Below are 18,644 nucleotides of genomic sequence, written 5' to 3' on the forward strand. Positions count from 1 at the left end.
ACTGCTTGCGCTTGAATGGTCAATAGAGGATCTCAACCTGGGATGCTTTGCTCGGTTTCCTTGCTTTCACATCGGCGCCCATTTTTCTTTGGAATATCAATACCATTCGGTTGAATTTGGAGCGAACTAACGTCGTCAATACAGTTATCCGAGAAGCTTCTGCGAGGTCATTGCTCTCAAAGTTTTAGCACACCCCTGGTCGGCTCTGGCAACTTAAGATACGGAATAATTGCATGCGAAACCAAGGACACACAATGCAGTCACTAAATGACTGTCCTTGCCCCCCAAAACATCCCAAACAGTAACATGACAGCCAAACCACCAGTCCTTTGGATCAGAACAAAAGCGGTGTGCTTTTATGTGCATGATCTGTTGATGATTCACGGGTATGTTTGAAGATATTGTTTGTGCTTGGATGTTTGCTCATAGTGATCGACTGGATCGTTTCCCTTGAAGCGTCTCAGGGGCACATGTGGGCAGAAAGACTACTACGCATTCCAAATGGAGAAAGGTGCAAAAAGAAACAGACAGAAGAACAGAAGAAGTGATTGTTGACGTGGACACTTGCGTTTTGCACATCAATGGCGAATGGATGGAGGGCTATGGAACTACAAGACCACATCATCACCATCAGCCACAGCACCCTTGCCAGCGGCGCAGAGATTGTATACGATCAGAATAAGGTTGATGTTACTATTTCTGCTGGATACCGAAGGCTTAGCTTATGGGCTGGTCGCCACATGCCGTGGAAAGGATGCGTGGTGATTACGCGGAACTAGTACACCCTTTTCAGGCCCCAATATCATCCTGACTCGATGGGGCAAGACGAACGAGGCTTGGAATATATGTTATAGTTATGTCATGTGATATTGTCACCACGCCGGCGAGTACTTGGCAGCTTGGGACCTGCCGTACTCGACCCGGAGACGGATGGTGGAGATCCAAGCTGAATGGCTCGCTTCGAACACGGGAAGAGCGGCTGCTTTGATGAATCACGGTCTGTTTTTTTCTCTCTTCCACGAGGTCAGCTGGTTCGGCTTGGTCGGCCCTGTCAAAACCAAAGGCGACTATTCCTGGTCCAGAGATCTCTGCTTGGTCGACCGCAGAATCTCAAGCTTTCTTCATCCCAAGATTTTGCCAGTTGGTTTTTTTTTCGGCTCTCCGGCTTGCAGCTCAGACGTCCCCCTTGCGTCGATGACGAAAGGTCCCTTCTTTCTTCTCCCCATTGTTTTGGTCCCAGGGCTGGGACAACTTTACAAAAATATCATGTACGGAATACACACAGCTTTTGCAGAGCCACTGGATGGTGAGTAACACTGACGATTTGATCCCAAACACGAGCGTGCAGGGAATCACGGTCTTTTACTTCCTTGTTTTTAGCGCAGCAAGGCGTACGCTTACTTACTTTCGACTCTTGTTTCTACTCTTTCTTCTCCCTTCTTTCTTTGCCGTCTTTCCGTACTGGTAGTATTACGGATTTAGCTCCGTTCTTTTTCTTTCCCGCCCGTCGTGGGCAATCGTGTATTTTTTTCTCTCCTCTCTCCCTCTCTTCAAGTGGCGGGGTCGATCAACAGGTAGGGAGACACCATGTGGCTCCATCCTATCTTTTTCTCCATCCCATCTAATTCAAACGTCACCCTCGTCCCCGATGCTTTTGCCCGAGGTTTTCGTTTTGATGAGAGGGGGTGGTTTACAAAGGAACACCAAGGAAGGGCTATACTTTACTAAAATTTGAGACCCTGGGTCATATTTTGCCGAATCGCTCACTATTTTGGTTGAGAGGACTTTTTTTTCTTCAGAAGAAAAAGAAACAAATAAGAAGAAAAGGGATGGGGAGCTCAGATCACTGACCTCGCCTTTGCTACTATTCATCAAATCACCATACCCTTACAGCTCTCTACGATATTTCGCTGGTACTGGGCTTTTTTTTATATTTTTTTAACCCAGTTTCAACCTCCAGGACGAAATTCCAAAAAGAATATTCCATACACATGTTATCCCCTCGGACCAAAAGACAACTGCGCAAGCAGATATTCCCGCCTCGGCCGCCAACACGCACACGCAGCAAGAATGCCTCGGTCAGGCGCGAGAGCATCAAGAACAATAACAACAATAGCGACGGCAACAAAACCAACAACAAACCCACCCAATCAAAGCCCCAACCCGACAAAACAGCAACAGAAGCAGTACCAGCAGCACCCGCCGGCGTCGACATCGACATCCGGCACATCCCACACCTCATCTCCAGTGCCTGGGCGGATCCCGACCCGACGCCATTCCTATCCCACTTTGCCCCGGATCTCGTCTACGTGGACCATGGCGCACAGCTGAGGATCCTGTCGTCCGGCTCGCCGCTGCGCCGCCACCACCGGGACCGGTGGGGGAGCAAGGGCAGTCACCGCGACGACTCCGATGCCGCCGCCGACGACACCAGTAGTGGTGGTGGCGGAAGCGACAGCGGCTACGACGGCGTGCTCGTGGCATGCGAGGTCGATCCGGACCACGAAGTCTGGTGGCGCGACATCGATCTGGAAGCCGGCTGTGGGAGGTGCAGGTACCGGACTCTGAACAGGGGTTGGAGGATCGGCGGCGAAGACGAGGTCGAGGGTGGCGGTGGCGGTGGTAAGCAGCACCAGCAGCAGAGACGAGGAGACAGCTGGCAGTTTTCCGGGGTCGTGGATCTGGTCATCGAGCGCGGCAAGATCGCCAGGTTCGAGGAATGGCGTCGCCTGCCGGTTGAGGATGGGGCTGGGGGAGGGCTGGCGCCAAGCGAGTACAAGGTGCTCACTTGATGAGACGGATTTCGTCCTCGTCTGAATCCTTGTTGGGAGGATACGGAGGGCCGGGGACCCGCGGAGTGGTCAGGCTATAACGCTTAATGGGGTGTATATTCAGCTCGTCAGATAGCTTTTCAATCGGATAAGTTGTTCCCAACTCATATGTAAAACACATGCATATATAACCTTGATCATTTGCCGGATCTGAACCTTCACCACATATCTCCAGTATGCCCATCAACAGCCTGCAGTTCGCGGTCGTGAGCTTAACTTTCTGTGTTCAATTCGGTAGCTAAATGAACCCTTGCTCTAAACCTGCTAGAGACGTTGAAAAAAAGACTACATGAAAACCAACAAGAGTCCTTGAGTCAAATGCAAGCAAAGGAACCAAAACGTCAGGTAGCTGATTCAAACTGTCAACTAGTTAAGCATAGTAGCAACCTTTGAAACCCCTATCGTCATCCCTCACAATCTTTCCAGTCCTGTTTTCGACCCCCTCCGCCATTCAGTTCTCCTAGTGGGACTGAAATACCAAGTATATCCTGGTGTGGTATCGCTTAATTTCAAATGCCCCTGCCTGTCCCGAAGAGTAAACGATAAAGGATCATGATATGCTCCCCAGGTGTTTGTATATGATTAATGCAAAGGAAAGAGAGGACAAGGGGAGTAGTTAATCCAAAAGACCATTTTCCATCAAGACAAAAGATGCTGTCATTTGTTATATGCCGCCCATGAACTCCAGAACCAAGGTGCGCCATAAAATGATGGAATGAGATGTGCAAGAGTTGCTTCTGTGGAGCACTCCGGGGTAAAACTTGAGAAATATGCAGTATAACGATCATTGAAAAGCAAAACAAAGTTGTGTTAAAAAAAGAACACTTCTCGGGAAATAATCAAGACACATCGGCCACCTGGTATAGGAGATCCGCCTTTGCGATCCGAGTCTTGGGAGCAGAAGCACACCGAGTCAATCGACTTGTTTCAGCAACAGGTTCGAGATGCGAAGGAGCGAATCGCTGCCAAGAATAATATTATCGGCGCAGTATCGCTCAACTTTGATCGCCTCCTCAAATCTCAATGCCGGCCATAGTCGTTGTACTCGTCGCGCTCGCGGCGGCTGCTGGCCACGGCGCTACTCCGCTTCTGCTCTCCAGACTTGTGAGCACGGTCACGGTCCCCATTGTAAGTAGCACCTGTGGTCGAGTATATCTCCTTCTTCATCTTTTCCAACCTGCGGTGCATGTTCATGAGCTCATTGAGCTTGCTCTCCTCGGGGTTGTTCATTCCCGAAAGCTCATAGTGCAGTCGCTCGTAATCCGAGTACGCCTCTTTGAAGCGGCGTGCTTTGGCTACAACATCCGGAGGAAGCTTGCTACCAGCGCCTCTTCTGCTCACGCTCACGTCATCGTCGTGGGTGCGCTTTTTAATCGAGTTCTTGCCCGAAGTTTGTACGTTGCTGCTGCTGCTGCTAGTGGTCGACGATGAGTCGTTGTAGTATGCGTCAGCCTTGCGTTTGCGATTGGCATTAGCAATCATGGCCTCCTCAGCCGGATCGATATCGGAAGCATTGGTTGGGGGCGATGATGCAAGAGGCGAAGACTTGGCAGGCGATGTGTTCTTCGACCGGTTGAACGATATATTCGAGCTTCCGGTCCTCGACGTGCTCTGACTCGAGTCTGCGGGACGGGGCTTGCTGACAGGCAAAGGCGCAGCCTTGGGTTCCTTGGTCGGCTTCGTCTCTCGTGGCGCACGGATGACCTCCTTGGGTGCCCTGACAGTAGTTTCCTTTGGCGCCCTGATAGGTTCTTTCGGTGCCCTGATGGGCTCTTTTGGTGCCCTCACTGGCTCCTTGACCTTGAACTTCTTAGCAAGTGGTGTGCCCGAGCTGGAACTGCTGTCCTCCTCCTCGCGTGGTCTCTTCACCGGCGGCTTTGCTGTGATCTGCGGCTTGGCTGGCTCGCGTGCCGCAGGTGGCGGGGGCTTCTTGGGAAGGGACGAAGGACCCGAAACTGGTGCAGATATTGGAGGCTTGGGAGCCCTCACCGCAGGTGCCGCTTGTTTTTTGACCACGTTCTTTGTCTGCGAAAGCGGGATCTCGTCACTGGATTCGTCAGAATCGGTGATGATTTCTTTTGATAGCGGACCTCTGGCTCCTGTCTTGGCTGCCGGCTTGGCGGCGGGCTTGGAGGGAGAAACCTTGGGAGCGGTCGGCTTTTTCGGTGCTGAAACAGCTGGTTTCTTTTCGACTGCCTTCTTTGGCTTGTTTTGTGAGCTCGACCTGGACATGGGCTGCGACCCGCTGATAGAGCGGTTGTCCGTGTCTGGCGAACCAGCTCCGCTCGTATCGTCTGCATTCTGAACGTGAACAGTGAGTCCTTTCGGGCCCCTGGCTAACGAAGCTTGAAGCTTGCTCAGACACTTGCCCTTTCCACGGTCGTCAAACGGCAACAGCTTCTGCCACTCTGGCTCCGAGGCACCAATTCGCATCTTGTCAAAGTGCCGCACAGCATTGTCGATGGCGGTTTGGCGGTCCGAATCCGAGTCGTAATTGTGATTCCAGACATCCAACTCCTTCCAGTGGTTCTTCTTCATCATGTACTTGTTAGAGTTCTTGACCTGCTCGGCGACCTTGCTCAGAATATTACGGAACTCCCGCCTCGACTCGTCATCATCACCCTTGCCCCACTTCTCCCAGAGTTCGTCATATGTCATCTCCCGAACAGCGAGGGCGTGGATGAGCGGTGCGCGTAGTTCTTTAGCCTCCTTCACGATTTGCTGGTGCGAAGATTCGATCGACGACTCGGGAAGAGGAGAGCCAACGGCGCTGATTGCCGGGCTTGTCGGACGCGAGCGAGCCTGTGTGGACATGGTTATCGCATTACTAGCCGCCGTCTTCTTCCCGGCCGTCGCAGACTTCGGCTTCTTGTTCAGCGCAGACTGAGGTTGAAGTGAAGAGCTCTTGGACCTTTAAAGTGAGCTCTACCGTTAGTTACCTGACCACTGGGTAAAAAGGTCAGTTGGACACAGAATGCATACTGTGAGGACGTCTGAGACTTTTCCGGGTTCTCGATGATCTCTAAAGCTCCCAGCTCCGGGGCCTCATCTTCGTCAATGAAGCCCTTTGGCATGTACTTGGGCTTCTTGACCAAGTTGAGGTGTTGTTTCTTGAATATTGGCATCGTCGGGTTGGGTGCAAGGCTAGCCGTTTCGGGCGAGTTCGGATCGGTAACGTAGAGGTCGTAGGAGAAATTCTCGGGGATTCGAGTGATGGGTGCTGTGTTGCCGCCGTAGAGGAAAGCCTTGAGATACGAACAGAATAGTGTCAGTGGATCGTAAGTTGACGGATAGGTGAGTTATGGTTCATGCATGGTCGAGATTTAGGGCTAAATGCTATCTTCGCCAAGCAGGTTGCGGGAGCGCACAGAGACCAGCTTTTCTTCTAAAGCTATTGTTCACAATCACAAGAATTATTCTGATTGTATCCAGGCAATTGATGGGCAAAGGCAAACAGCAAGGTACCTCCAAAGAGGCATCACTATTGGGGTTCGATCCAAAATAAACCTACCGGTGACTGCCCCAGGGACAACTCGATCTCCTGGCCATTTTGGAAGCTGTCTATCAGGTCCTCAAGCATGTCATCGCTCAGGGTTATGGCAAAAGCCTGGAGCGGGAGACTGGTCATCTTGTCGACCGACGTCTCCAGCTCCAGACCCCCTGCCGGAATGACGAGAGACATCTTGATGGGCAACTCGGCTCGGCCGTCTTGCTTTTCGTCCGAGTTCAATTCACAACGAGAATTCCGCTGGCTCGTTATCGTGGTCGGTCGTGGTCAGGTCGATTGGCATTAGTCGAAAAAGAATGGGTTGTTGTTGGTTTCGTCAAGAGAGTAAAGGGGGTAAGAGGACGTCAGTTGTCAGACCAGCCGAGGGTGGCGGGCGGCCGAAGCCGACAGACGTTCTTCAGGCTTTCAATGCTGCCAGTATCCTTCCGTGGTGCAGCACTCTTCACCTCATTGTATGCCGATAGATCTTCTGGAGGTTCCTGGCGAGCTAAGGAGGCGGTCGATATCGAAAGGGAAAGTGTTAATGTCGGTCCAAAGAAAACCGAATAACTGGGAGCAGGATGCAGAGCGGGTAGAGTAAAGCAAAGAAACGAGAGGAACAGGGGGTTGCCAGTTCAGTGATGAGGTAACAAGTAAATTGGCAGATCCAAAGAACAATGGCCGGGAAAAAAGAAGGACGGAGCAAGAAGTGATCCAACAGTTGTTTCCAAAGAGGGCGTACAGACACCACACTCACTCGCAAGCAGTGATGAGCAAGCAGAGCAAAGGCAGTACAAAGCAAACCCGGGGCGAAAGAGGTCGTACGGAAGATGCACCTGGGATCGCCCCGACACGCACGCAGGCAAAGAATGGATGGGTGGGTGGAGCGAGCAACGAAAGAGGCACGAGAAATGGAGTGGGAACGTCAGTGGAGGGCGGAGTTGGTGAGTTGCAGGGGCCAGGCGTTCCGGCCGGGTACCTCTAGGCACAGTCTCTCTCCTCCTTTTGCTTTGTATGCAAGGCCAGCCCCACGACGATTGAGACAACCTAAACAAAGGTAGACGGTACCTCTCGGCCGCCTGGTCAACGAGCGGTCGCTGTGCGCTGTAGTTTTGAGCTACAGGGGCGCACGGGCGGTGAGCCGACCAGCCACTCAGCGAACAGTCAGCAGGAAGCTTTGTACCCAGTACCTGTCCCGCTATTGTGGGCCAGCCACCCAAGACGGGGCAGAACGGGGGGGGGGGGGGGGGGGGGTCTTGGTAGGTGGGACAAGGGCCAGGGATCTACGGATTCCCACAGCTGCTCAAAGAAGAGTACGACGCGCAGTGGTGCGTTTTATGTAGTCCTAATGTCGCTTGAGTTTATGTACCATTGCAATACTAAATACGCAACACTGCTCAGAGATGTCAAACCTGAAATCAGAACATCACCGGCATGTCATGATGCTGGACAAGTGCGGAAGGGAACATTCTGACAGAGGATTGATCGGAGGCAGAGAGAAAAGAGCACCGCACCGACTCTGGCTATTTCCTAGCTCAATTGTTCACAAGTGACTAGAACTAGGAGGGTGGGGACGGGCGGCCAGGCGAAGACGCTTCTCCAGGGCGACCCGGCACGGCACGTGGCTCAGTCTTATGGCTTTGCTATGGTGACCGCTGCTACTACGTTGCGAGCGTACTAACCTTTTCCACCTGGGATGGAAGGTATTCTGCTTGTCTACCTCCGCTGCCCGTTTCTACCTTTAAAATATTTCCGTGCAAAAAAAAGTGTAGGTTATTTATCGTCACCAAGTTTGATTTGTGAACTGCTTCGTAATGACGGGATAATATGTACATTTCTTTTCCACCGTCAAAAAGCCAGTCGCAGACCGTTTAACTATTGAGGCCGAGAGAGACGCTGGAAAAGCAATCGAGTGTCTCCATTCTCAAGACTGGGCTGGCTGGTGCTGGGCTGTTTCAATGGTTTCCAGGCCCCACCCTGCCATCACGCAGTTGCACTCAGCTGGCTGCAGCTATGGCCACCCTGGGCACCTCGAAAACTCCAGCGGCGTGGTCGCCCAACAAGGGACACCGAGGAATAGGTAGTGGCATTGGATGGGTAGTACAGCAGCCATTAGGCAACTCTGCACACGAAGCACAAAACGAAATCTGACAGAAAGTTGGCAATGCAGCAACGTATTGTCTGATTTGTTCGTACTCCGTAATAAGGCTGCTTCGACGAGGTCGGCCACAGACGGTAAGAGGTTACTTGGCCGCTGGCCGATGGCGTGGCGGCATTAAATTGAGCCTAAAGTTTTGGCGGGCCCTGCCATGACATGACGGCCGTACACATGTACCTGTTGACATCACTCACAAGTCTCGGTGCATTTCGAGGGAATCCAAGTTTGGATAAGCGAGCCGAGACTGGACCCCCCGCCCCAATTCGTGCAAAGGTATTAGTACCGTTTTGTCCACCCGACTATTGAAAAACTCCATCACAATCCTCCCCCCAAATGACTACATGCCGGAACTACCGTACCTAGGTAGGTAAGGTAAGTACGTAGATAGTTATTCAATGAGCACCTGAAGCTTTCGCTCTGAGGGATCACACAAATAAAATGGTTGTCTGCCCCAGGCCCCTAATCATGTTTGGATATGCATGATGGACCGCAGAAAGAAAGAAGAAAAAAAAGGAGAGAAACTTCAGGATGAAGGTCCTTTTTTGGCCTGTCTAATTTTCTTCGTCCCAACCTTGTTCGGGCGACTGTGCGTACATATGAACACGGGATGAGCATCAGGGTATGTTTACGAATGATACATTGTTACTTGCACTCCATAAACACTTAGTACTATACGGTAGGTAGGTACCTGGTAAGGATGGACAGCCATCGATACCGCAGCACACGACAGTGCAGATTGATCAGCTAGGTATAGAAATTGGCCAGCGCAGGTAAGATCCAGCACCATCCGCTCCTCTCATGGATGTCATGGATGCTTGGTCATAAACTCGACGTACAGGAAGCTTTCACTCGTTGAACTATCACTCGCATAATTGATCAATCACATCGTAGATACCCGCAAGTACAGTACCAAGGACCTAGCTTGCGTCAGCTGTCCATCCCCGAACGATAAAGGCTGGGCTAGAAGTCATATCTAGTTGTGTATGCATCAGGTAACCTTGCCCAAGTCTAATCCGAACCCTCCGCCGCCACCACTTGAGTGAAGAAGATGGGAAGTATTTACTTACAACTAACAAATAAAAACGAAACTAGGGAGGAAAAAAAAAGAACAAACCAAATTTAGATGGTAAAAGATTTTTTCTCTGTAGAAAATATTTTGTAACAACAAAAGCCGTTTTTTTTTTTTTTTTTTTTTTTTGGTTTCTCTTGGTCTTGCAGCGGTTTGTAGGAAACACCAGTTGTGAACAATAACACAACTGGCATCCCAAGATTACCACACGAGAACGACAGGGTTCATCGAGGCTTATACGGAGTATGTTGTTACGGCCTCATCGTGGCCAGCTGATTGAAGGTTCGGTTCCGGTGCCTTTCCACCCATCTAGTACAGAATTGTAGACCGTCCGAACACGCTACGCCACTTCACTTCTCAAAAAGCGTTGCACAATTGGGTGACTGCCGTCAGCCGGGCTTTTTTGGATTTTTATTTTTTTTATATTTTTTTCCCTTTCTACGTAAAGTTTCTCTACCGCTACAGTAAGACGGACCGGTAGGCTCTCTCAACTGGGTGAGAGCACCGCCCCGGGCTGTCAGCAATCGGCTTTTTCGGCGGGTACTCATTTTTTGAATTTTCATTTCGCAAGATTGTAGGAGAAGGGAACTAAAGCAAAGGAAAAGCAAAGAAAGGCATCCCTGCCAAAGCAAAGAAGCTTCGGGTATTAAACACGACATCGATTGTCAGTACTGTGCGTTTATTCGACCGACTGCCTCCCGACAATTCGGGGTCTCCGCTGAGCCATGTGTTCTGGGTTACGTCGAAGTCTAGATCTCGGCACGTGCAACCAACAGCCACGCCTGCAGAATTCTAATGAACCGCGTTATATTTAGGTTGTTTCCCAAATGTCAATGAATTTTGCTCATTTCTATCGCAGTCCAATACCTACAAAGTATGTAATTACTCCTTGTGCCTGGACTCTACAACTAATCATCTCGCCCGCCATTCGGTTACGATAGACAGGGAGTAGGTAGCTGATCTTTACCTAGGTACAGTACGTACGGTCTTGCACGTATCCTAGGATGCGTTGCATGACGAAATCATTTCGTGGCAGGGATCCCATCGCCCAATGTGCTGAAACACCATCGCTCCCCTTTGGAAATGCTCCTCTTTTCCTGGTCTCAATTCCACACATTAAGCTTCGCATGTTCCTAGAAGTTCCTAGAAGTAGAAGTACTGTTTTGTCGGCTTTGATCAGTCGCTTGCACCGTACATTGGAAGGGTGCATACAGTCTGTAAACGATTCTTTTGGCCTCATGTCCTTTTTCAAAGTCCGAGGGAAGCCCGATACCAGATTGAATGTTGTCAGCGACTAGGACTTGTCAATGCAAGGCATATCGCAAATTATTTCCCCCTGTCATTGTAAGTTGATCCAGGTTTCTATAGCGGGACTTTGCCGCGCCGCCGAACTATTATTGATTGTATCTTTAGCCGGCGGCAGGGCATACCTCTTTTTTTCGACTTGACATGTTTTGGGATCCGCAACCCTTCCACGCGCCCGGGCCTCCCCTTCCCGTGCCAGAGATAGAGAACTTGTAGTGTAAACGGACTGGTGCAATTGAAATATTTTCACTGCTATTTCAAATATTGCCCCCTTTTCATCTCTGGGGAAAACCCGGGCCAACTAACTTTAGGAATAACTTCTAACTGCATTGCTGCTGGCAAGAAAACAATATAAATTATCAAGTCTTACCTGCAGCTTTTGTTTACTACCACGGCCTTTTGGGGGTTCTGCATTGCCCTGAACGAGTAAGCCCGCCTTTGCCCGCCTGCTCCAGGTGGGCCTGGTCCATTTTAATGATCGACCTTGCAGGGGCCCCGTGGTCGCTTGGCATGGACAGACATGTCATTGTCAGAAAAGGAACTGCTACGGCTGTGCTCTGCTTGGCTTTGAAATCCTATTGGGGGTCAATAATAATACCATTACGGGAGTTAGGAAAATTGAATCGAGGCCAAAACCTTCTTTCGCTCCGTGTGCACAGTGATACTTATTCATTCTCATTTACGTGTTAAAGGCCTGATTAGGTACCGAAGACGCGGTTGAAGACTGACAATTCGAGTCTCCACCCGGAGTATAAAAAAATCGGCTAGGAACTGGCAGGGAAAGCAAAGCAACGATTAAAAAAAAGGGGCCATACGCCGTAGCGCTCAGGTTCTCAAACCAAAGATCTATTTATTCCTGGGGGAGACGTCTGTTGTTTCCGTCTGATGTACCACCAGCACCCCGGAGGGTGGCCTACTTTACCCACGTACCACAATAACAATGCTGCTTAATTGCTAATGCGACTTTAGTACCCATGAGAAAAACCAAATCCACTTCCACGGGTATCAAGCATCATGCCGGTTCTGCTAGCCTTTCCTGAACGAGCTTCTTACCCTTGGCGTCGTTTAATCTGAGGCTGTACTACGTACGACCACGACGTGACATGTTACGATTTGCCTGTGGCGAATTCGTTTTCGTTGTGCGTGGTATTTCTTGGTTAAATTGAAAAAGCAATAGAATGAAATAAATGTCGTCTTGTTTAAAATGTGCGACTATTCCACTGAATGACTGAGTGAATAAGCTCCCGAGCTTTTTCGGCGTTGTTGATCTGCAGGTGCATTCCCTTATCACATGGGCTATGTTTTTTTTTTTCTCTTTTTTTTTCTAGAAGCCGATTACAAGTGGGTTCTGCCAAACTAACAAGTCCGCCCGTCAGAATTATGTATTAGGTATTAACCTAAACAAACTTGAATTGGAGGAGTCAATTCAAATTTAGCGGTACAGAGATAAGTGTGTAGCCCACGAGCAGCCGCGATACGTTTATACTCTCAATAAGATATGGTTTTATTGCGTGCAACCCAAAATACACAGCTAGTCTTTTCCAGCTCATTCATACCTCATTATTGCCAGCTCCAATTCGGCTCAACTTCCTACAGCAATGCTGACATTACGAGCTGACTGACAACCGTCATTCTTAGTTCAAAGGCTCGCTCGAATGTCACCGGTTCAGCGACGGATATCGGTCGTTCCCTCATTGGACAGTTCTCAGATCTAGTTCTAGTCAATTTTAGTTATATTTGGCGGTGGCAACTCGAAACTAATCCACGAAGGGCATCTTGGGTTAACCTTACAACACATCCCGAACCCCAAAAGAGAAGCTGCTTTTTTCCCCGGTATGTGGAGCTCCAATTGATCACTTCAAATTACACCTCACCTGCATCCGGGCATTCCTCACTTCTTAGGCTTTGCTTCCCACTGGGTCCCCCCCTTTGCCTTGTTTATTACGCTTCGAAGGCTCTCTCGGTCCGGTCGGGTGAACAAAGAGAGAATTTCCACAACCACCAATGTCTCCCCATCCGCGTTGTCTCGGGACAGCAATGCAATATAGGTACAGTACAAAAGTCAATATGGCTCGGAGGTACGGATTGATGGTATTTTTGGGTTGTTTTTCTTTGCCTGCATAACTTATAGTAAGAAGAAAATATGCGCATGCATGTCTTAGACCCACATGTACCTGTCCAACCTGCTGGTTCCTCTTTTGGCTGAATTCGTTGTCGTCAGTGGTCGGACTGGGCCGGTCGGGCCGGGTAGTCCATGGCGTGGGTTATAATGCGATATTATTCACGAGCCGGCGAGGAATAAGCGACAGCTCTCCCGTTTACCGGTTTACTACTGGATAGCTGCAAGGCACGAGTAGTGGGAAAACTACCGGTAGTCGTGCTGTTTTCACCAAGAAAGATAAATGATAAGTACAAAATACGAATAGTATACATTGGAACCCATTGTCTGTTTATCTTTACTTTTTTTTTGCTTTGCCGGCGAGTGCGAAGGTATGACAGTAAGACTTTGTCTCTCAGCTCGGAGGGGAAAGGGGCGCCATGTGCCTGGATGAGAGAGCACCTACACCCTCCCCCGGCCGATCTACGGTAGGAGAAAATGTTGGTGTACCGTAGTGCAAGTGGGGGTTTGCGTGCAAGGCGTGTTCATCGTAGTCCGTAGTCCGTACCGACAGACCTACGGGTTTAGTAAGGTACCTACTCTGCCTAGGTATGTAGGTACAGCGTTACACAGTACAATTGAGGCAGCTGAATGATTGGCGCGTGAGATGTTTTTGCAGGGAAATTTGCTCGAGGATTTACCTTTCTTCTTCAATTGACTGCAGATGTATCAAAGGTAGTCCCGGGAAATCTAGTGGGGCTTGGTATAATATGGGCAAAATGCTTTTTACCCTGCCGAGTTCAGAACCGAAAAAGAGAAGATCCCTGGCCTACCAGCGCAGACACGCAGGAACGGATTCTACTATAGTATACAACGCAGCAGTAGACCCTCCGCCCGCAATAAACACTGAAAAGTGCGGGGTGGATTGGCAGTTGACGATGTTACAGGAAGGATGGAATGAAAAAAAAAAAAAAAAAAAAAAAAAAACCTCCCTTGCCATGTCGGCCGTCGGTTCCGGCCGCCGTAGTCGGCTCGGTGCGAAAAAGGAAAGGAAGGAATCTGGGACCTAAGTCTAGTGGCCACAGACACAATCTCCATCTCGGCTAGATCATTTTGCTTGGACGTAGTGTTATTTATTACAGAGTAGACGGCCGAAGGGAAGTCTAAGGGTTACTTTCCAGGACGCAGTAAAAGGTTAACGCTAGCTGTCTATGCCTTGGCAGCTGGAGGGTAAAGTACTTCGAAATAAATATTTGCGGGGAGCTTTTATTTTCTCGCAGCTGCGTTGTTGAGTGAATTCAATGTTTCCATCCGCGTTTTTCCAGATGCATCCACCCAACCGACCTTGAATGCTGCGCTGCAACCTTTCATACCCCACTCTTCCCAGGCTCAGCTGGCAAGCTGCTAGCCAGCGAAAGACAAGAGGTCCTGATTCGACAACCTCAAAAGGGCCGCCGGCGTTGGGGGGGGGGGGGGGGAAAGCACTCAATATTTATCTTGTTTGGGTAGGTGGTGCCCAGAGGTTTGTAATATTCAAACGACGCCAGTTGAATGGTGGGATCGAGCAAGAATGCACCACGCCATGCGCGCCCAGCTTAGCTTGCACTCCCTCGCCTCTCGGTCAGGGCCCGACCAAGGGACTTGGCGTTTAACGCATCGCTCACCCCGCCGCTTGCCTTTCGATCCACCGATATCCTACGAATAACTAACTTACTACAGTAGCCTCAAAGTAGCGAACCTCCAAGCCTCTACTTCAAAGGCGCCCTGCAAATAGGGGCCAGTAATACCTGGCTTGCCTGGCAAAGAAAAAAAAAGCCTGGCCGATTGGGCTTCTCCGTCGAGCATTAGCTTGACTTGCATTCCAACCTTTGATGACTTGGACAGGCGAGGTTTGCTTCCTTCTCAGCCACCCAAAGCCACGACAGGGGAAGGGCCTGCTTGGGGCTGGTCGTTCCTTGGGGGGCCGTTGCATAATTGTCTTGGAATTTAGTGGCTTTGGGCCATTAATTGGCGATCTGGAAACTTTAACACCCTGGGCATCAGGCAGGATCATGGAAGGTCAAAAAAAGACAGGGTCCTGTCCTCGTACCATTTATACCAGAAATGTATGGACAGGCGGCGTTTCTCCTATGGATGATCTGCCGTTGCACCTGTCGATCTGGAGCGTCTACAAGAAACATAAATATGGATTTCTCGAAGTTGGGTAGGTTCATTGCGGCCCTGCTCGGGGGGAAGTCGAGATCGGGTACGAAGCATTGCTGTGGACGGTACGAGCATCCCCGTCTACAGTGCTTCGTAATGCTCAGTGGGTAAAAAGTGGAGGTGTCAGGCCAGATTGGAAGTGGGGCTTAGCGGTCACCAACGTGGTACTTGTGACCGCTGCTTCAACGGTATTTCCGTCACAACCGACTCTGCCTGGAACGTTGATTTGATTTCTTATGCTTACAGTAAGACCAAAAATAAAGGAAATAATAGAACAATACAAAACAATGCTACCTGGTTACCGGTAAAGCTTATCAGAACTCAACTTGGGGGTCTCAAGACTCGTGAATTCAGTTCAAGAAGTCTCGTACTGTATCATGTTTGCGTGTGGCCAAGGACTGTCGTAGCTCGGACCATTTGGTAGATACCTACCTAGACATCCTCGGAGGTCTTGATCTGGGATGACAGGTGAACGTTTCTTGCTTATTTTGAAGATTATAGAGACAACGTTGGTCTTTGAACGGTGCAATGCGGTAATCATAAGATCATGGCTCCTAATGTAGCTCGTAGCACGTTCAAAGCATTTGTCTCACATCCCACATGAAGTAACATTGTATATGTAGCGATCGCCAACGAGCAGTAAGGTATGGTCCAGGCGAAAATACCTGTGAACGGAACACTCTTTTAGCACTAGAGATATATCATGCACCAAGGTAGCTGGATATATTTCGAACTGACAGTACATCAGTGACCCCGCGAATATAACCCATGGCGTACTATTCACCACAACAACTACGGTTGCAACAACTCCATCCCGGGGCTCGAACTGATAGAAGCTAATGCAGTGGTGTAGCCAGCAATAACGTGGTATAAACTGCTACCTCGAAGGCGGCAAGGCTCTTCCCAGTCATAACTTGTATTGCCAGAGTGTTTGAGCACAGCCGCCCAAATTCACCAGTGTGATGCTGCTGGTCAGGTCTTCATGACCACGCAGGTCGAGACGATAACCGCCGTCTTTGGACTAGTGGCAAGCGACTGTTTGCATGAAACTTGCCTTTCCCACGCTGATCCCGGCTTTCTCTATACAGATGTACATGGTCAGTACTGGAACGAAGTTGGGGAAGTATGAGCTGACAGCTGTTTGTGCTTACTCCAATACCTCCGTCATTTACCTGCCACCACCCGATATAGATGGATGGATTACCTGGAATCTCCAAAGAGTAAGCCAGTGCATTGGCTTCTTCAGCATCGATAGCCGACATGGATTTGGACAAAACAACAAAAATAACCGACAGCGCCGTCCTTGCGCCCCAGACGCCTGCAGATGTACGTGATGCAGAGGCATCTCTCTCCACAGCCTAGTCTAGACCACAGGTTGCCCCGAAAGGTTAGATACCCAGCTGGTATCACGTTCAGAGGGCACAAGCGGCGAGCCCGGAAGGCTTGTCAGCTTCCCCGGTACATGCCCGTCTGGACAAGCTTGCTATCATAAACTCCACAAAATCCATCACTCAAAGAGTGCCGAGTGGCAATGGCGGGATTTAGTGAGAGTCATGCCAAGGAGTTGTTGGCCTTAGGAATGCACAGATCTTCCTCAGACTTTCTGTATGTGATCCGCGTCTACAAACAGTGACGATCGAGTTAGAGACGTAAATTATAGAGAAATTATTTTTGATCCTGTGCCCCGCATTCCAGTCCTTGTTTCTCAAATGACATTAGCGGGCGAAAGGTTTACATTGTTCCGACGGTGACATGGAACTCTGTAGTTGAATGTTCCTTTACTTCTTTCATTCTCTGCCCTAAGCTGCAAACACTGCTGTCGTACGTTTGTTCCAGGGTATATAGAACAACAGGTTTGCATATCAAATCATGCTGAACCGCCATGGTCTCGACCTATATTCTCCTCAATAAGGCCCAGACTACTGCGTCTTAAAGACGAGGAAAGCACAGTGGCCAAGGTAGAAGTATAGAAAGTGCTTGGACTCTGTACAGGGCGGATATATAGTCAGTGGACCAGTTTGATTTTGAGCCGTCGACGGGTAGAAGATCGTATATACCGTGGGTGACAAAGCTGCCAAAGTTCCGACCGACGATGCAGTGCCATGTGGGGCCCTTCCTCTCGTCGAACTAGATAGATATCGGGGTCAGCAAGCACACACTCCGCTATGTCTTAGGTAGATAGGACGTCCTGCAACGTACGGTCTTCTTCACATGCTCCGCAATGTCCTGCACACGCCATCTCTCAGTCAGCATCATGACCGTATCGCTTCCTGCCGCACCCCTCTCCTCCCTTCTGGTTGTTTCTAGCGTCGGTGTTCATGTCTTGCGGCTCGAATCCGAATAGTAGGGGGCGTGTGCTTCTCAACGGACCTTCTCGATAGTGAGCCTGGACATCGCCTCTTGGGCTGTGAGGCGGAGCACGATTGCCTGTCAGTAACATCTCGGCATTGCCACTAGTTTCACTTGCGCCGGATATCATACTTTCAAACGTACCGACGTCAATGATCTCCATTGCTAGATCATCATTCTGGATCATGGCGGGATTTGGTAAGCGTATTGCCATACGTCGGAGCAAAGTCGGAGACCCGAGGTCTATGGGAGTAAATAGGTGTCAAGCGCTCACCATGTCGGCCGCCTTGATCTGGGCTGCAACGAATCTGTCAGCAGGGTTCTCAGGAGCTCTGCTAGGTGGAACTTTGCGCTATAGACATACCGTCCAATTTCTCCCGTGTGGCGGGGTTCGCTTCTGCCATCTTGAGGGGTAGATTGCTGTTGGGTTTTGATATCAGGAATTAGCTGTGAGTTTGAGGCTGTAGGTTGGTATCGGTGTTAGGGTATTATGTGGTTTGGATCCAGAGATGAATCGCTCTCTGTAGTTAGATTGAGTGGCAGTCGCGATCGGACCCAGACGAACAGGGCGGACGACCGGTGGTTAGAGGCCCGCATCCTGAGGCCCGCATCCTTCGGCCGTCTAATGCAACACGGCGCGGGGCGGCCGAGGCGCCGGAGAAGAAACGCGCCTTTTTGGGCCCACCTCTGGGGATAATTAGGTGGAATTTTGGGGGGCAGAAAGAAGCTTTTGAATCTCACCTGGGAATTTATATTGCCTCGAAGTTGAGTCGAACAGAGTGCCTTGCCTAGTAGCGAACAAACCAAATGTTACGATGTGAAGGTGGAGTGATTATTAGGTACAAGTGCATAGCATCTGGTAGCTTGCGTGAGGTACAAACAGATCGTTACACGAGAAGACAATAATGAGAGTCGATCGGACTTGGCGCTAGGGCCTAGTACAAGTTCCTCGCGCCAGTGGGTACTTTCGTCAAAGATCCACTTTTTGACTGAGCTACTGGGCTCGGAAGCTGCTTGTTGAAAAATTATACTATCCATATTGATAATTCCAATATTCAAAGCCCATTGAGCAGTGCAGGTATACATAAGGTACACAAGTAGACAATATACTCGGCAAAAGAGAAACGTTTACAGGGAACCACCAA

General features: G+C 49.8%; 6 protein-coding genes across 8 annotated transcripts; 2 read left to right on the top strand and 4 right to left on the bottom strand.

Annotated features, from left to right (window-relative positions):
- Window positions 1-1,804: 1,804 nt before the first annotated feature.
- On the top strand, window positions 1,805-2,792 carry MGG_01214 (uncharacterized protein; the record flags this gene model as incomplete). Its single annotated transcript, XM_003714060.1, has 1 exon — window positions 1,805-2,792. The coding sequence occupies exon 1, from the start codon at window positions 1,992-1,994 to the stop codon at window positions 2,790-2,792; it is 801 nt and encodes a 266-aa protein (XP_003714108.1). The 5' UTR covers window positions 1,805-1,991.
- A 199-nt stretch (window positions 2,793-2,991) lies between these two features.
- On the bottom strand, window positions 2,992-7,236 carry MGG_01215 (uncharacterized protein). The gene is made up of 3 exons (XM_003714061.1): window positions 6,343-7,236; window positions 5,814-6,076; window positions 2,992-5,742 (listed from the first exon to the last, which is right to left on the bottom strand). Exons 1-3 carry the CDS (start codon window positions 6,511-6,513, stop codon window positions 3,852-3,854), a joined length of 2,325 nt encoding a protein of 774 aa, XP_003714109.1. The 5' UTR covers window positions 6,514-7,236; the 3' UTR covers window positions 2,992-3,851.
- Window positions 7,237-9,083: 1,847 nt separating this feature from the next.
- MGG_15642 (uncharacterized protein) lies at window positions 9,084-9,428 on the top strand (the record flags this gene model as incomplete). The annotated part of the gene is made up of 3 exons (XM_003714062.1): window positions 9,084-9,095; window positions 9,161-9,246; window positions 9,368-9,428. The coding sequence occupies 3 exons, from the start codon at window positions 9,084-9,086 to the stop codon at window positions 9,426-9,428; spliced, it is 159 nt and encodes a 52-aa protein (XP_003714110.1).
- A 3,787-nt stretch (window positions 9,429-13,215) lies between these two features.
- MGG_15643 (uncharacterized protein) lies at window positions 13,216-14,384 on the bottom strand (the record flags this gene model as incomplete). Its single annotated transcript, XM_003714063.1, has 4 exons — window positions 13,937-14,384; window positions 13,650-13,666; window positions 13,415-13,524; window positions 13,216-13,230 (listed from the first exon to the last, which is right to left on the bottom strand). Exons 1-4 carry the CDS (start codon window positions 14,044-14,046, stop codon window positions 13,216-13,218), a joined length of 252 nt encoding a protein of 83 aa, XP_003714111.1. The 5' UTR covers window positions 14,047-14,384.
- A 1,355-nt stretch (window positions 14,385-15,739) lies between these two features.
- Window positions 15,740-16,802, bottom strand: MGG_15644 (uncharacterized protein). Its single transcript, XM_003714064.1, has 2 exons — window positions 16,302-16,802; window positions 15,740-16,230 (listed from the first exon to the last, which is right to left on the bottom strand). The coding sequence occupies exons 1-2, from the start codon at window positions 16,410-16,412 to the stop codon at window positions 16,123-16,125; spliced, it is 219 nt and encodes a 72-aa protein (XP_003714112.1). The 5' UTR covers window positions 16,413-16,802; the 3' UTR covers window positions 15,740-16,122.
- Window positions 16,732-18,605, bottom strand: MGG_15645. 3 transcript variants are annotated; one of them, XM_003714065.1, is made up of 8 exons: window positions 18,241-18,605; window positions 17,864-17,919; window positions 17,774-17,796; window positions 17,644-17,677; window positions 17,521-17,555; window positions 17,350-17,376; window positions 17,208-17,277; window positions 16,732-17,134 (listed from the first exon to the last, which is right to left on the bottom strand). In XM_003714065.1, the coding sequence occupies exons 2-8, from the start codon at window positions 17,901-17,903 to the stop codon at window positions 17,070-17,072; spliced, it is 294 nt and encodes a 97-aa protein (XP_003714113.1). In that variant the 5' UTR covers window positions 17,904-17,919; window positions 18,241-18,605; the 3' UTR covers window positions 16,732-17,069. The 3 variants fall into 3 exon arrangements, with proteins under 3 accessions (XP_003714113.1, XP_003714115.1, XP_003714114.1); XM_003714067.1 differs by having other exon boundaries at window positions 17,632-17,677; XM_003714066.1 differs by having other exon boundaries at window positions 17,864-18,605.
- Between the last annotated feature and the right edge of the window lie 39 nt (window positions 18,606-18,644).

This window comes from Pyricularia oryzae, chromosome 2 (assembly GCF_000002495.2).
Source record: "Pyricularia oryzae 70-15 chromosome 2, whole genome shotgun sequence".
NCBI lineage: Eukaryota > Fungi > Ascomycota > Sordariomycetes > Magnaporthales > Pyriculariaceae > Pyricularia > Pyricularia oryzae.

What these genes read in the sequence shown, in the direction of transcription:
- MGG_15644 (XM_003714064.1), bottom strand. Translation starts at nt 16,412, where the DNA reads ATGTCGGCTATCGATGCTGAAGAAGCCAATGCACTGGCTTACTCTTTG. An exon ending in TAAATGACGGAGGTATTGGA is followed by an intron (nt 16,231 to 16,301) that starts GTAAGCACAAAC and finishes ACATCTGTATAG; the next exon opens with AGAAAGCCGGGATCAGCGTG.
- MGG_01215 (XM_003714061.1), bottom strand. Translation starts at nt 6,513, where the DNA reads ATGTCTCTCGTCATTCCGGCAGGGGGTCTGGAGCTGGAGACGTCGGTC. An exon ending in TGTCCCTGGGGCAGTCACCG is followed by an intron (nt 6,077 to 6,342) that starts GTAGGTTTATTT and finishes TCGTATCTCAAG; the next exon opens with GCTTTCCTCTACGGCGGCAA. An exon ending in AAGTCTCAGACGTCCTCACA is followed by an intron (nt 5,743 to 5,813) that starts GTATGCATTCTG and finishes CTCACTTTAAAG; the next exon opens with GTCCAAGAGCTCTTCACTTC.
- MGG_15645 (XM_003714067.1), bottom strand. Translation starts at nt 17,903, where the DNA reads ATGGCAGAAGCGAACCCCGCCACACGGGAGAAATTGGACG. An exon ending in CCAGGCTCACTATCGAGAAG is followed by an intron (nt 17,377 to 17,520) that starts GTCCGTTGAGAA and finishes TGGCGTGTGCAG; the next exon opens with GACATTGCGGAGCATGTGAA. An exon ending in CGGAGCATGTGAAGAAGACC is followed by an intron (nt 17,278 to 17,349) that starts GTACGTTGCAGG and finishes ATATCTATCTAG; the next exon opens with TTCGACGAGAGGAAGGGCCC.